The following is a 15,832-nucleotide window of genomic DNA, read 5'->3' as shown; positions in this document are numbered from 1 at the left end:
TGAATTATGTGATATTCGTATTTGTGCAACATGTGGGTCCGCTAACGAAATACAAGACCATAAGTTTATTGAAATAAAAAGAAATTGCCCGCAGCAAAAATTTATTACAAAAGGATTTACAGGTTTAGAGAAATTCATTTCCCCTTAATATGCATTCTTTCTCATAGGTTGAAAGCTATCCTTATTATAAAAAGTACATTATTTTATAGTATGAAAATCCATGTACCACTGGAAAGAAATGTTTGCATTGTCAAAAGTTTAATCCGACAACAATTAAACGATGAAATGAAAATGTAGGTAAGAAAACAGTGAGCATTGCAATGAAATATAAATTCCGCCAATAGCTTGTTATTGTGCAATATTTGCTACTTTCATAGCCCGTAAAGCATTTTACTGTTATATCCAGGATTTTTCGCGTGTCAAAAAGAGCAATTTTTTTAAATTGCGTCAGTCATTTGTTCCGATTTAAAAAGTCTTTAAACAATACAGGATTTAAACTATGCATATTGAATATTTTGCGATGTAAAAGTGATTTCGAAAAAAGCAAAAAATAGATAATCGCAAAATTAACCGTTATTTGTTATTACATTTTTCTCTGAACCCATCTTCCAATATCCATTAAAAGTGAGTAAAAATACATCAACAATAGTTGTTGTCGATCAGGACGTTATTTAATGGAATATTTTCATAAATTAAGGCTACCATGCTTACTTCAACTATTCAAAATCTACTGCTACTTTATATTCTTACCTTGATAAATTGGCATTTTTTTAATTTTAAAAACGCATTTGTTTGCAGTTTACAGCAATTTATTTTGATTTAATTTTGAAATTATTTTGAAATTTTTATTCATTTTATGACAAATATTGTTGTAATGATATCGCAGATAGAAATGTTTGGAGCACAGTAAATATAACATTTGAAAAATTAAAAACATTCCAAAATCCATATCTTTTACTCTTTATAATTACTGTTCAATTTTTAATCTTATTTCCTATTATTAATCTTGCATTATGGGTTTACAGTTTTGATGTAAGGTATTGGGTATGAATAAAAAGTTCTTATCTAGTGTTTTTCTTTCTATAATGAATACAAAATGGACATTGAGCAACTGCACGGATTATTGCATCTTCGTTTTGTATACCGTACAAAAATGCAATTAAAAGCATGACAAGCCTTTACGAACCTGGGCATAATCCACACATTTTTTTTAGCCCAACCAGTTTTTTGCGAAGGACTATTTAGAAGCTTTTAATAAAATGATAAAAATTGAGAAAAAAAAACTCTTCCCCAAACGTTTTAAACGTAAAGAAAACTTTAAAAAATGTTTCAGCGACAAAAATATGAATTCTATATTTTTTTTTGTAGATGAAAATATATTCAGCATACGTTCAAATTCAATTCTTGCACATTTTTATTTCGCTCCTGACGCTGCAGACTTCATGCTAATTACACCATGATTACTTGACTTGTCAGTAGTATGCATGAAAAATAATATCACAAAATGTTGAAGAAACATCCCAAAGGACCAAATTTTTCATTACTACTTCATGATAATTTAAGATTACAAACATCCTAATCAAAGGTCGTGATGTGCACATTAACTTTGGGATTGTACGTTTAATGAGTTAGTACTTACATTATAGCTTTTAATACTAACAGGGTCTGAAAATGCCAAAAATTATACATAATGGTAAAGAAATTGAAATACATATGACATGGAAGTATTTTTTTTTCAAAAACTAAAAGTATATATCATCATTGAAGTCCTAGGACATCAACTGCAAAATCAGTTATATTTGTCGATTACTTGATGATTCAAATCTTTCTATAAATAAAAAAAAATAAAACATCAAAAATTCTTAATATCTAAGCTTCCGTTTTGTTCACAAATACTTTGAAATGTAAAAAGGATCAGGCATCTTTGTTTGAGTTATTTCCCTTTACTCAGTTTTATGAGTTTAGATACCTGTAAAATGTGTCAGTTAATCAGTAATATCTATGTTTGTCCTATTTAAAACCACTATTTAAAATACATGCATCTTTATTCATGGTAAATGTACATTGTTTATATGAAATTCCCAACGACTTTAAGTTCCGCCTTACATTATTAAGGCCTTTGAAATACAGAAGTGCAATTAGGGATATTTTTCCTGGTCACAGTATTTTATCGAAACCAATCTATTTTTGAAAGGAACAAATGTATCTCAATGCGCTCATACATGTATATATTCAACTTTTTTAGATATATGAAAACAAGATGGCCTTCTCCGTTATAAACTAATGTTGTTTACCTGGTATGAAATCACTGAACCGTTCATATTGGTTTTCATCTGAACCACTCGTTTGTGAGGTTTATTTCTTAAATGTGAGATTTTGTCAATAAACATTGTCACAAAAAATGTCAACAAGTCTTGTCCCATCGGTTAATTTTATTCATATACACATCTTCCCAAATGGACTAAGATCCACCCATTCTAATCATTTTTATTTGATAAATAGACAGTGTCACAAACGACATTCAATGTTAATGGGTATTTAGTACACAAAATAATTGATAATACGTCATTTGTTACAATTAGATACAATACAGGCAATTAACTTTAATTAAAATGTGTATTTTGCACTCTCATTCAGAAATGTATAATTTTAAAAATTCATTGTTTGAAAATATGAAAATTAATTACCATCTGTCCCAATCATTCCATATTACGTTTTAGGCCTCAGAAACTTAAGTTTGATTAAATAGGAAGAAATAGTGATTTAGAACAATAAGTGCATTGATATAAATTTTGATCGAGAAAACACAATTCAATTCTTTTATTAATTAATTTAATTCACATTTTTCCAGCGAAAATAGTTAATACAAACTTCCTAAAATCGATCTTGCGAATTGTGAAATTAGTTTAGCAGTCTAGAAGATACTCAAAGAAAATATCGGTAACTGACATAATTAAAACGATCGGTTTCAATGGTAACATGACAATTACACGCAGTTGGAACAGAGTATGCACGTTTACCAAATATTATTTTTTTTAAATCTTAATCCCAGTTTAATGTGTTTTGGTGATTAAGAATAAGATCTCCTGACAAAAAAAATCAATATACCTGTATACAATTGAAATAGTATGTTAAATATCTTAGATACCGGGCCGTATATATTTCAAAACATTTTCCTAGTTAGCACATAATCTGCTACTTTACACGTCACGTGATAAAATTTTGTAATTGCAAAGTTACCTGCGGTAAGAAATCACGTGGTGAATTATAATATTCAACATGTATCATCCCTTGGTTACAACAAGGAAAGCAAAAGAAAGAAAAAGCATTTTTTCTCATTTAAACCATGACCGCATATTTGTTTATTAATCTCCCTTTGAAATAACTTTCATAATGCAAATATACAACTACTGTTAAACGGAGAACAATAGACAAACATGCGCATGAAGTCAGTATAAAAGTGGGCGTCCTCATTATCGTATGGAGATTGAAGAAATCGTGATGACCCCCGCCTATGAAAACAAATTTGTAGTTGGTAACACCATACTATATTATGATGATAAAAACTCCTGATATCTCAAATACGGTTATCTCGAATACCCCGGTTGTGTCGAAGTATGTTTACGGCCCCAATCACATATTTTATCTGGGTTATCCTGAAGTAAAGACAATTTTCCGGTTTGCTAATCGCACCCTGCATCGTTATTCCAGCACGCGGCAATGCACACCTCTCTATCAAGACTGATAGTCAAGTAACTCCACGCTTAGCCAGTGCAGTTATCGATGACACGGTAATTGTTATAACAGCTTGGGTATATACTCTGGTGATTGATAAAACAAATAAGATCACAGCTCCCAAAAGTAATCACCCCTAACATTACCGATAATATGAATAATGATGCACGCTACTGGTAAAATAAACAAGTTCACAGCAAACCAAATACTAAATAAGCGCAGCGTAAATTTTCACTTTTTATAACACAAGCCGTATAAACAATATCGATGCATGATGAAAGTGAACTTTTACTAAACGAATAATATACCGAAAATCTATTTAATAACACACACTAAATCATTCTAAATTACAAACGCGCTGATTTCAATCTAATTTTTTTTAATATGAACAAAATTCAAACAATTGACACACTCTGTTTTAGTACAGAGTACCCTGACCGCGCTCCTCAATGACTTTGCCAGTGATCGCGATGTGAATTAAAGACTGTGACAGTGTTCCGTAATATATATCATCATGTGTGTTATGTGATTATTGAGATATTGAGAGAGAGAGAGAGAGAGAGAGAGAGAGAGAGAGAGAGAGAGAGAGAGAGAGAGAGAGAGAGAAAATTTAAATGAAAAGTATGATAATATGGAAAAATTATAATCCAGAAAAGTATGTTCTGGGTATCATCTGCTTGCTGGTAAAGACTGTTTCTTTAATTCTTCAATACCAAGGTGCCAAACTGCAAAAATATACAACAATCCTAACTGAAAAACTTTGTCTCATTCTGTCTTGGTTTTTAATCTAAAGGCTTTTAATTTTTTTTTGTTTTGTATAAATGCCATACGTCAAACTATAAATGTTCATTTTTTGTCTTAAATCAAATTGGTGAGGGTTTTTGTTGAATCATTCTATTGCTTTATCATTTTATATAGTGGTAATGTAAAACAAAATTGTTGTCCATCAGCATTTAAATTTAAACAATCCCTGTTATCTAAGATCTTTGTAACTACTAAATCCAATTACTTTGCTGTATAACAACAATGTCCATTTGTTATATCTGTTTAATGAACAATAAACACAGTTACGCAAAGCAAAATCAATTTATATTCAAGTACCTTGAAGTTGATTGTTAAATAATAGACTTATCAAATAAACCATTAACGAGTGCGCATTACAAAACAAAGAACAAGACAGAACCAATCTTAAAATTACCTGTTAATTCTGGATAAGTGTGGTTATTATTTTGGCCACTTTGTGTTGTGACAAACTCATGGAATCCGATTTAGAATTAAGTTCTATTTTGAAAACTTACAACTTCCAGAACCCTTGATTAGATCGAAAAGGGGTTAAAGGTGGAAACTGCATCAAAAGGCAACTTTTCCAATATCCATACAAAACCTTATGTAGTAAAGAAATACCTGCTTTCAAAGTGAACATGGTGTTAAGGGATCCATGATGCCGTGTTCATTTTAAATTTTAATTTCTATGCACTGATTTTCCATTTTCACATTTATATACCATATCAAAAAAAAAGCATATTAAGTTAATAAATACATGTGTTGATGTGTCCATGTTGGGAGTCCATGATGTCATGTCTAATGATAATGTTTGTTGTAGTTGCATGGTCCAGTTGTAGAGAAAGTTAATGGGTGCTGTAAATCAATGGTGTAATTATTATGCATATGCATGTCAATTTGATTGGATATCACAGTAGATAATTTTCTTGATCAAAAGTTCTATGAATAAAGCTGCTTGCTCAATACACTGTAACAAAACAAATCATTCTAAAAACGGACAAATAACCCCGAAACAGATTCATCCAGACATTGAGATATATTTAATAGTATGACACTTTAGCATTCACAATAAAAACAAACTTTTGAAAGTAGTGGTTTAAAGGAACATACCTCCATGTGTGCAATTCTTTAAACTCCAATACTTTGTATTAGTAAATAATGTCTATAAACTGGGTGAATCTAAGAAAAATAATTGGGGAATGAACCAATTAAGAAGTTTTTTTCTGTTTACAACTTCACAAATCCAGTACACATGGATATTGATTTTTTTCAGGTAAACACATTGGGAACTTTTTTAACATGATACGTTAGGCAGTGATTCTGATGGCACAGAGCCCAATGAGGACAATGCCCGAGGGGTGATCATTAGCACCTCCAGCGTCGCTGCATTTGACGGACAGATGGGTCAGGTGGCTTATGCAGCGAGTATGGCCGCAATTGCAGGAATTACATTACCCTTAGCTCGGGATATTGTGGAGCTTTTAATCTGAGTGTGTACAACCTGTCCAGGTAATGTTGTGTACAGTATGTACAGGTAATGTTGTGTACAGTGCATGTTTACAGGTATTGTTGTGTACAGTATGTACAGGTAAGGTTGTGTACAGTGCATGTTTACAGTTAATGTTGTGTAGGTTGTACGGGTTATGTTGTGTAGAGTATGTTGAGGTTATGTTTTTTACAGTACATGTTAAGAGGTAATTTTGTGTACAGTATGTACAGGCAATGTGGTTTACAGTATGTACAGGTAAGTTGTGTTCAATATGTACAAGTTACGTTGTCTTCAGTATGTACAGGTAATTTTGTGTATAATATGTACAGGTAATGTTGTGTATAATGCAGGTAATGTTATGTACAATATGTACAGGTAATGTTGTGTACAATATGTACAGGTAATGTTGTGTACAATATGTACAGGTAATGTTGTGTGCGGTACATGTTTACAGGTAATTTTGTGTACAGTATGTACAGGTAATGTTGTATACAGATTGTACAGGTAATGTTGTGTACAATTTGTACTTGTTATGTTGAGATGACGACTTGTCGACATAATGTTTGAGATTAGATGATGCCATTGTGTGGTATAAGTCTTTGATTGGATGATGTCAGAATTTGATAACTCTCTAATTGGTTGATGTCATAGTGTAATTTTATTAATTGATTGGTTGATGTTATTGTGTAATTTTATGCTCTGATCGGATGAACAGTATTATGTTTGATATACATGTATGTTCAATGAAATTTCAATAGAGTCATTGACTATTTTATTTCTAGGTGTATTCGACACTCCTTTGCTACAATGTAGCAGCCCTGCCACAGAAAGCAATTGATGCGCTGACCAAAACAGGTGTTTTTCCTCAGAAACCTTGAAACCGGATGAATTAGCACAAATGTGTCAAACAATTGTTGAAAATCCTTATCTGAATGGTGAAACAATCCGATTGGATGGAGCTCTCAGAATGGTATGACAGTCTTCAATTCCTATTGGATTAGGATTGCTTATTGTGATGTCATAGACTGAGAGCACTGTAAACTGAGAGCATTGTGAGGTTTTGATTGGGCGAACTAATGCAAAATGACAACTAATCACCCGAAAGTTGTGAGCAAAAAATGTTTGTTTCATTGCTGCAATGTAATCCAAAAAATAAAACATGTTGAAAATGCTGTGATGTGTTTTTGATACCCTACAAATTCTTTGTACAATAAATTTTTAAAAATCTAATGAATTTTTTTACTTGGTTTATTTCAATGTTGAAAAATAAAAAATCTGGTTATAATTGCTTTTATGGTCCTATATGATTAGGACCATGCACAGGTGCTTGGGTCTCCTATATGCATACATATGATACCTAATATCCATATAACCAGTATCATATGTATATTATATATATAATTAGTTATCATACATATACATGTACTAAGGTCCAAGCATCCGCTGGATCATGAAGGGAGATTTTTCATTTGAATCATTTTGAATAATAAGTATGCAACATGGATGTGGAAGCATCCAAATCGTGTTACGGTAAATATAATTCTACTATAGTTGAATTGAAAATCTATTACCAAAATAGCAAATCGATATTAAATAAATTGAGTTAAATATTGGGATATTATTGTTAATTTGAGAACAAAATTTGTGTCCGCCAATGCCTCCATTGCAATTTTCCCACGCTTTTCATGATTATTTAAACTAATAATACGAAGATGGGTGGATAAGGCGTGTAAAATGCCTATACACGGTCGAATAGGCTACTGAAAAATAGAAGTTTCTGTTTTAGAAATCATTGAAAACAATATATATTTAACAAATCATTGATTTTTAACCTATAGATATGTTCAATACTTGGAATATGTTGACTCAAACAGATGTATACCTGTGACTGCGTAGATTTTACGGTGCTAGAGAATTCTTCTGGATCTGTATCGGTCGTGTGCAGTACGAACAGGGTGAGGGAATGTTGGCGTAAAGGGTATAAGGTATGAGGTTGTGGCGCGTTGTAGGCCGTAAGGTAAAACAAGGGTAGGTTTGCCGTATTCCCGAAGGTCCACCAGTATACAGTTCCAGAGAAATAAACAGGTAATTGTTGCAGGATTCCGTTTTTATTGGTCGAGACTCAACGATGGCAACATTATAACAATTTAACAGGCAGACATATTACAAACAAGTCGTATATGGCCAGTAGTGTCCTCCGGACTCAAGACTCTGGGTGAGTCGGACGTGGCCGAGGCTGGCCGCCGTATTCCAGACTGCCCATTAACAATTGTACATAACTATATATAAGAATCTAAACAATGAGTATAAATTGACAGGTGATGGCATAAGTAAGCTGAGTGAAAGGTTCACAGATCTAAAAAAAAATTAATAATCTCAATGAGTCTGTGATGTCCAGGAAATGAAAAACTGATAATTGCACAATGTTGTTTTAAAAGATTAAAAGTCCTTGAGACATGACACTCTGTCTCTTTGAAATCACATATCGAGTCCGAAAGGTGTTAATCACTAATTAAATAAGTAACTTTGTAAGAAATAAACTGTGAGAAAATATTAAAAACATATGTTGAATTTTAAAAGTAAAGTCCAAAATAAAGTTATGATTGAACAGTGAATCTATTTCCCACCGCTCCGGAGAAAACACGTCCTCGTGTTTTGAATGAAATATCTTAATCTTGTCATTTTGTAGAGTTCATTGGTTTCTTGAGACAGTAATAATTGGGCGTTGAAAGGGTGTTGAAACGTTGGTTGGAACTTCACGTTGATCAGATTTTCGCTATGTATGATGACTGTGGCTGTTGTTGTCCATCGTTGTTACGTTAAATTGATGTTCAATGGGGGAAACTCGTTGGCTGAAGATGTCCAGGATCTGACTACTACAAAATATATGCAGCAGCCCCGGGCGTTGTTGTTACCCTTAAGATTCATCCCCCAATTGTGACAGCGTAGTTTTACGGTGCTAGAGAATTCCTCTGGATCTGCATCGGTCGTGTGCAGTACGAACCGGGTGAGGGAATGTTGGCGTAAATGGTATAAGGTATGAGGTTGTGGCGCGTTGTAGGCCGTAAGGTAAAAACGAAGGGTAGGTTTGCCGTATTCCCGAAGGTCCACCAGTACAGTCGTTTTACCGGTAACGAATATTTGCCAGTATCGAATAATTTTTAGAAAAATTATTGGTGGAAGACGAAGTTGAGGTTTTAAAAAATCTTACCTAGGTAATTATAAAAAAGAAATAAATATTCTATCAAGGCGTGAAGTTGTTTGCCATTTGCACGATTATTTACAAATTAGAAATGTGACCTAGATATGAGCTGCCGGAAGTTCAAAGCAGAACGAAAGTGTGAAAACAATTACGCCTAACTATGAAAATAAGTTTGTTATTGATCCCTATTTAGTGGATAATTAGTAAATATAATTCATTTAAAAAGATAATGCATCCTATCAAATAATAATGGAGCTTTGAATGAAATTATGACTTCAAATAGAACCACGTGTAGTTTTTCTAGTTTCAGTTCATTGCGACAGAAGTATTATTTGGCTGCATATATTGATAGATATAAGGGAAAAACAAAGGAAAATGGCAACTACTTATCATCAATTACTATTATAAAGTGTTTTTATGAAAATTCAATATTATAAAGTAACGCAAATGAAAACTGTTCAAGTCCAGTTTCAATTTGACGGGAAAACGGTATGATAAAAATTACGATCATATTATCTCTTTAAATGACATATTCCCACAATTGTTTTTCCTTCTTCATTTATTAGTTTATTAACGTGAACCTCTAATATATTTTTGAAATTAATTCGCCTCAAAATATTCGCTCAGAAGTGATAAAGGGCGCTTAATTCGATACTGGGAAACGAATTCGAAACTAGGAAAATGGAGGGGGTGTTAAAATTAGTCTCTGTAATTCATCCTTTATATTTTCGGAAGTTTGATACTTCAGTTTAGAAGGACAAAGAAACGCGATTTAAACAAAAAGTAAAAACATTTGGAAGTCCGATAATAATAGTTGCATGCACGTCGAAACCGCATACTGATTAGTTACCGGTAAAATGACTGTATACAGTTCCAGAGAACTAAACAGGTAATTGATGCAGGATTCCGTTTTTATTGGTCGAGACTCAACGATGGCAACATTATAACAATTTAATAGGCAGACATATTACAAACAAGTCGGATATGGCCAGTAGTGTCCTCCGGACTCAAGACTCTGGGTGAGTCGGACGTGGCCGAGGCTATTGTGACCCACGGAAATGTATAATTCGATCGGTATTCGTTTTACAAGATTTATTAAAACTCAACAAACTTATTACAATACTCCGCGAGGTCGAGAGTCGGTGGTACGAGCGCCTTGACAGTCGCTCTCCAACTGCCGAATAATTAAACATGGCCAACAAGTACATATAGATAACAAAACACAGTTTTAACAATAGAGAATAATAGAATAGTAAATATAAAGAGTTACTTCAATTAACGGATTACTAAGATAAACTGTGAGTCAATTAGGGTGCCCGGATCAAAGTCACTCAACGCCAGTGACAGAGGAAAAAGTGACATGTCCAAGGGGTACATTTCACACGGTGATATACGTATCAATTACATGCAAATATTGTCTTTTTTTAGAACTTCAACGCATTATCTATGATAGAGTGGGTCTGTGCTCCATATTATTTTTCTCATAGTCTAATTAAGGTCTATTGGAAAACAAACCGATTTCAATCAACAAAACCGTGGAGAGATGACCCACTATATATTATAAATATCATTTTGTATCCCAACAATATTGAACATTTTTAAAAAACAATACAAGTCCGGTAGTTCGTGGCCAAAGTGACACATATTATTTAAAAAGCCCACTTTGTTGTGTCTAAAATGGCTCAGTGGTTAGAGTACCAGACATAATAAGCAAACATTATATATTTACTGCAGTAGGGTTTTTATGTTATGGGTTCGATACCACCAAAATTTCCGACAATATTTTTTTCTTTTTTTTTGGTTAAATATATTAAAAACTGACTATAGTTAGAAATTTTGCTTTCGCGAACTTGTATTATAATATATTTGAATAGACTGAATTTGGGAAAAATAAATTCAAAATTGTACGTATTAAAATAACTAAACCGAATGGGCATTTGCGCCATCTTATCCCCCATCTTCTTTATAGTTATGTAACGTAAATTATACAAAGCAAACTAGCATTTTCATTACATTAAAAAGTCTTGAATTGTGCACAGTATTTTAAGCTAACTGCTTTCCAGAGTGGCTGCTTTCCATGATAAGAAATGTTTGTTTGGAATTTATATATTGTGTCACCCAGACATACATGTATTAGTCCTCTTGTATTGTTTTAAATAAAAAGATAAGAATTTTTCGATGAGATTTAAATTTTCTTTTGATTTTACTTCTCAATTTACGAGCAATTCGGTGTACATGTAAACGCATGTATTAATTTTGTACTTTAAAAACTAATTAAAATCATTTATTTCGTACCTGGTTTTACTCAAATTCACGTACATGAACTTACATGTAGGTACATGAATTTTATTTTTAATAATTTACATTTTACAGCCTATTTTTGACGGTCAGATACAATGTGATTAAAATCAGATCCTCGATCCGCTCCTTTTTGTTTCGTCGCTACACGAGGTGTTACGACAATAGAAAAAAAGGAACGGATCAAGGATCTGATTTTAATCAGATTCCCGTCAGATGATTCATATTATATACATGTACTTGAATTGAACGGTAATTAGAATTTAAGTGGAGAATAGCAGAATAGATAATTAAATATAATTGAAAGTTTTAGTTACAATTTTTTCAACTAAGTAAATACTGTATGTAAAATATTGTCATTTAGATGTTTGTATATGTACACTGTACATGTAGATATTAGAATTTAAGCTTTGAATCGTGTTATAGGCCTTCTGTGGGAATCCTTAACTTTACAATCGTGATTCAAAATACCTTCATTCAATCATTAACAAATATAGTCCTCAGGTAAATAACATCTGATACAACTAAAGTTTGCATGTCTCCCGAAAATAAGTAACCGTGCAGGATTTAAATTGGGGCCCACCACCCGTTTTGTACTATTTATCAATTAAGGTTTACCCTTGGTAAGAATATAAAGGAGTGCACAGCGCAGAAAAAATGTCTATTCTACGGTTGTCCATCTCCATCAATGACATAAAACTGAAAGTTGTGATATTGCCATCAGTTGTATGCACGCCTTTTTGTTTCCGTCACTATTTGACAAATTTTAACAAAAAAATTAAAATACATAGTGCGGGGTGGTTGTTGAAAAAAAAGAAGACATAAAATGCTAAAAACACGATATAAAATTTATTCTTAATAATATATAAAAGCAGGGATTTTGGTGCAGCAACAGTGGACTCCCAGTGTGGCCTTTGGTACCTGTAAAAGATGAAAGAAGAAGAAATAAGTAAAATTAAAAAGGAAAATAAAAGAGATAAGGTTTGAATGTTATCATTCACCCCATCCGCCAGACTTGGTGTGAAGAATAATCCTTGGCATAACTTTTTATTACAGTACAATATTTTGGTAGAATCTGATACACATGCGCGGATCTAGAGGGGGGGTCGGGGGGGGGGGGGGTCCCGACCCCCCCTGGAAAATGAAAATTTATTAAATTTATAGTAAAATTATCGCGAAAATATGCCTCGGACCCCCCCTGGCAAACACAATTATCCTTCGGACCCCCCCTGGAAAAATTTTCTTGATCCGCGCATGATACATGTAGCGAGATATATACAGGACTACTGAGGTCATTTGTAGAAACTAAATGCAGAAGATTTTGTATACAGAAAGACAATCGAGTGGAAAGAACTTTCGGGGGTGGGGGGGGGGGGGCTTAAGGTGGTATGGGACATCTGTCGATGCGTGAACTTTGTGAATATGGATAATTGATACTAAAAATTAGAGAAGACTAGACCAGGCAGCAATTTATTAAAGCCACTCCACTTTCGAAAGTTGTGAGGAATGGATAGCAGGATTTTTAGACCATGAACGTTTAGGCCCATATGTGTTTAAGGACCAATTTTAAAATGTTTTGGCACCATTGATATTTTTTTCTCTTCAATTCACTTTATTTACAAACGTAAAAATTTTATATTTTTGATTAGTTTAAGAAATAAATTTTATATGTTAATATTCTTGTTATTACATTGATACGTTGATCTACGTATTATGTAATATCCATATTACGGGTTTTAATTATTAATTAAGCGAGGAAGTAGGCGTAGGTGTCAATATAAATTTTACGATAAGTTTTTACCAAAATTGCACAACTTTAGATAGGGGTTATATAAATTCAAAACGAACTTTTAAGAAAAATCCTCTTCACTTTTTTTTTTGAAAAAAACCCCACATGTGCATCCAGGAAGGCATGCTACTTTTTTACGTGGAAGTTACACATGTGCTTGAAAATCAAGCCCAGGTCTTTTCACCCCCCCCCCCCCCGGAAAAAAAACTATCAAAAATTCAAATGACCTAGCATTAGTACAAAAATTGGAATAGTCAAACATCTTACACATTATTTTTCATCTCATAAAAGAAATCGGCCCTGTCAAGGGCGGAAACGCACCAAAGTCAAAGGGGAATTCGGGAATTATTTTGCCTCAGCTATGTCACCTAAATAAATCCACCCCTGCTATATATAAGTTTATCACGTGACGATCATAAAGGCCAACAAGATCAGGAAGAAAAATACCGTAATCGCCATGTTTGATTTTTATAGAGGTTTGTTTGTTTAATTAGTTAACTTAATTAATAACTATTTCATTTTTCCACAAATTCAAAATAAAATAAATTAAAAAATGCGTTAAGAAGGTCTTAATCAAGAAACTCGAACTATTGTATACGTGTGCACGTTCAACATGGAAAATATATGAACATTAAGTGAATGATTTACTGGAGTATGATAGACTATAATTAGTGATCGACTTTTTTTTCTTCAGAATACCTCTTAAAATCCCATCAAAGTGTCTGACCATGGACCCTGAGTACAGCCTTCAGGATGTGTTACGGTGCCATCTCTGTGAGACCCCGGGCCCCCCTATGTACTGTGTCATTTGTAACAAATATCTGTGTAAAGCCTGTGAGGGGGAACATATATCAGATTTACCCAAAGAACACAAAGTGGTGCCATTTAAAAAGAGGGGATATATTCCAAAGTGTCAAAAACATCCCTCAAAAATATGTGAACTTTACTGTAAACAATGCGGCATTCCTATTTGTGCAACATGTCTATCCTCTGAAGAACACAATGACCATATTTTTTTTGAAATAACTAAAACCATGGACAACAAAAAAGAAATCATTCAAAAAAATTTACGTGAACTAGAGAAATCCATTTATCTTAAATACCAAGAGATTGCATCCATTATCACACACCAGAAATCTGCTCTGAATGAAAACTCCCAGAAATTAACAACAGAAATCGACAAACATGGAGAAGACTTGCACAGAGAAATAAACACCATAATCATTAACATGAAATCTAACGTGGAGGAAATGGACACCGAACACCTGGCTGTCTTAGACAAACAGGAAGATGAAATTAAACACACCATTTCTGAAATCACACAGACCATTACTGAACTGAAGATGTTACTGGACTCCAGTGATGTCAGCCGTGTCTCTGCCTACAAATCCAGGAATGATGAATTCAGAAGATTGCCTCCTAAACTCACAGTGTCCTTATCAAGTTTTACCCCTCAGAAGATCAACAAAGAACAGCTTTATCAACTATTTGGTTCTCTGTCAGCGTCATCTATCAAAACAGAAGAACATGGCTACACCATGGAATCTCCCGGTGCTGAGTCCTCTCCCCCGGACAGACCGCTCATTGATGTACCACGGATCATCACACAGATAAACACCGAGTATGGAGTATTACGCAGTGTGTCCTGTCTGAGTGATGAGGAGATGTGGACGTGTGGTCAGGACAACATCATGAGACTCTACAACCTCAGTGGGGAACTAGTGAAGTCAGTCAAAACCAAGTCAAGGAACGTTCCACGGGACATAGCAGTGACGAGGAGTGGGGATCTAGTTTATACTGATTACCATGATAGAACTGTGAACATAGTGAAGAATACACAGATAAAGACAGTGATCAGACTACAGGGGTGGATACCTCTCTATGTCTGTAGTACCTCCTCTGGTGACCTCCTGGTTGTCATGGACAGTGATGATCATAAACAAACAAAAGTTGTGTGTTACTCTGGCTCCAAAGAGAAACAAAGCATTCAGTACGACGACAAAGGACAACCTCTCTATTCATCTGCTGGAGAATATAACATTAAATACATCAGTGAGAACAGGAACCTAGATATCTGTGTGTCAGACTGTAAGGCCCATGCAGTAGTGGTGGTCAATCAGGCCGGGAAACTCCGGTTTACCTACACTGGTCCTCACTCTACTACCAAGGGATCATTCTTTCCATACGGTATCACAACAGGCAGCAAGGGTCGCATCCTGGCAGCTGACGGTGTCAACCAGCGTATCAACATCCTGGATCAGGACGGACAGTTCCTCCGCTACATTGACAACTGTGATTTACAGGCTCCATGGGGTTTATGTGTGGACACCAGGGACAACCTCTTTGTGGCTGAGGTACCAGGTAAAGTGAAGAAAATACAATATTACATGTAAACAAACTGTGTTTATAATAATCAAACTATTTGTTTATTTATTTACATGTAACATTAGTGAAGGAAATCGATATTACAAATGAAACAAACCGTGTTTTATAATAATCAAATGGTTCATGATATTGAATTACATTTAAATAAAGT

At 33.9% G+C, this 15,832-nt stretch overlaps 1 protein-coding gene across 1 annotated transcript; it reads left to right on the top strand.

Annotated features, from left to right (window-relative positions):
- The first annotated feature begins 13,721 nt into the window (after window positions 1–13,721).
- On the top strand, window positions 13,722–15,832 carry LOC117682075 (E3 ubiquitin-protein ligase TRIM71-like). The gene is made up of 2 exons (XM_066082810.1): window positions 13,722–13,772; window positions 13,991–15,832. The coding sequence occupies exon 2, from the start codon at window positions 14,025–14,027 to the stop codon at window positions 15,687–15,689; it is 1,665 nt and encodes a 554-aa protein (XP_065938882.1). The 5' UTR covers window positions 13,722–13,772; window positions 13,991–14,024; the 3' UTR covers window positions 15,690–15,832.

Source organism: Magallana gigas, chromosome 4 (genome assembly GCF_963853765.1).
Source record: "Magallana gigas chromosome 4, xbMagGiga1.1, whole genome shotgun sequence".
Classification (NCBI taxonomy): Eukaryota; Metazoa; Mollusca; class Bivalvia; order Ostreida; family Ostreidae; genus Magallana; species Magallana gigas.
This window is presented reverse-complemented; position numbering and strand designations above follow the sequence as displayed.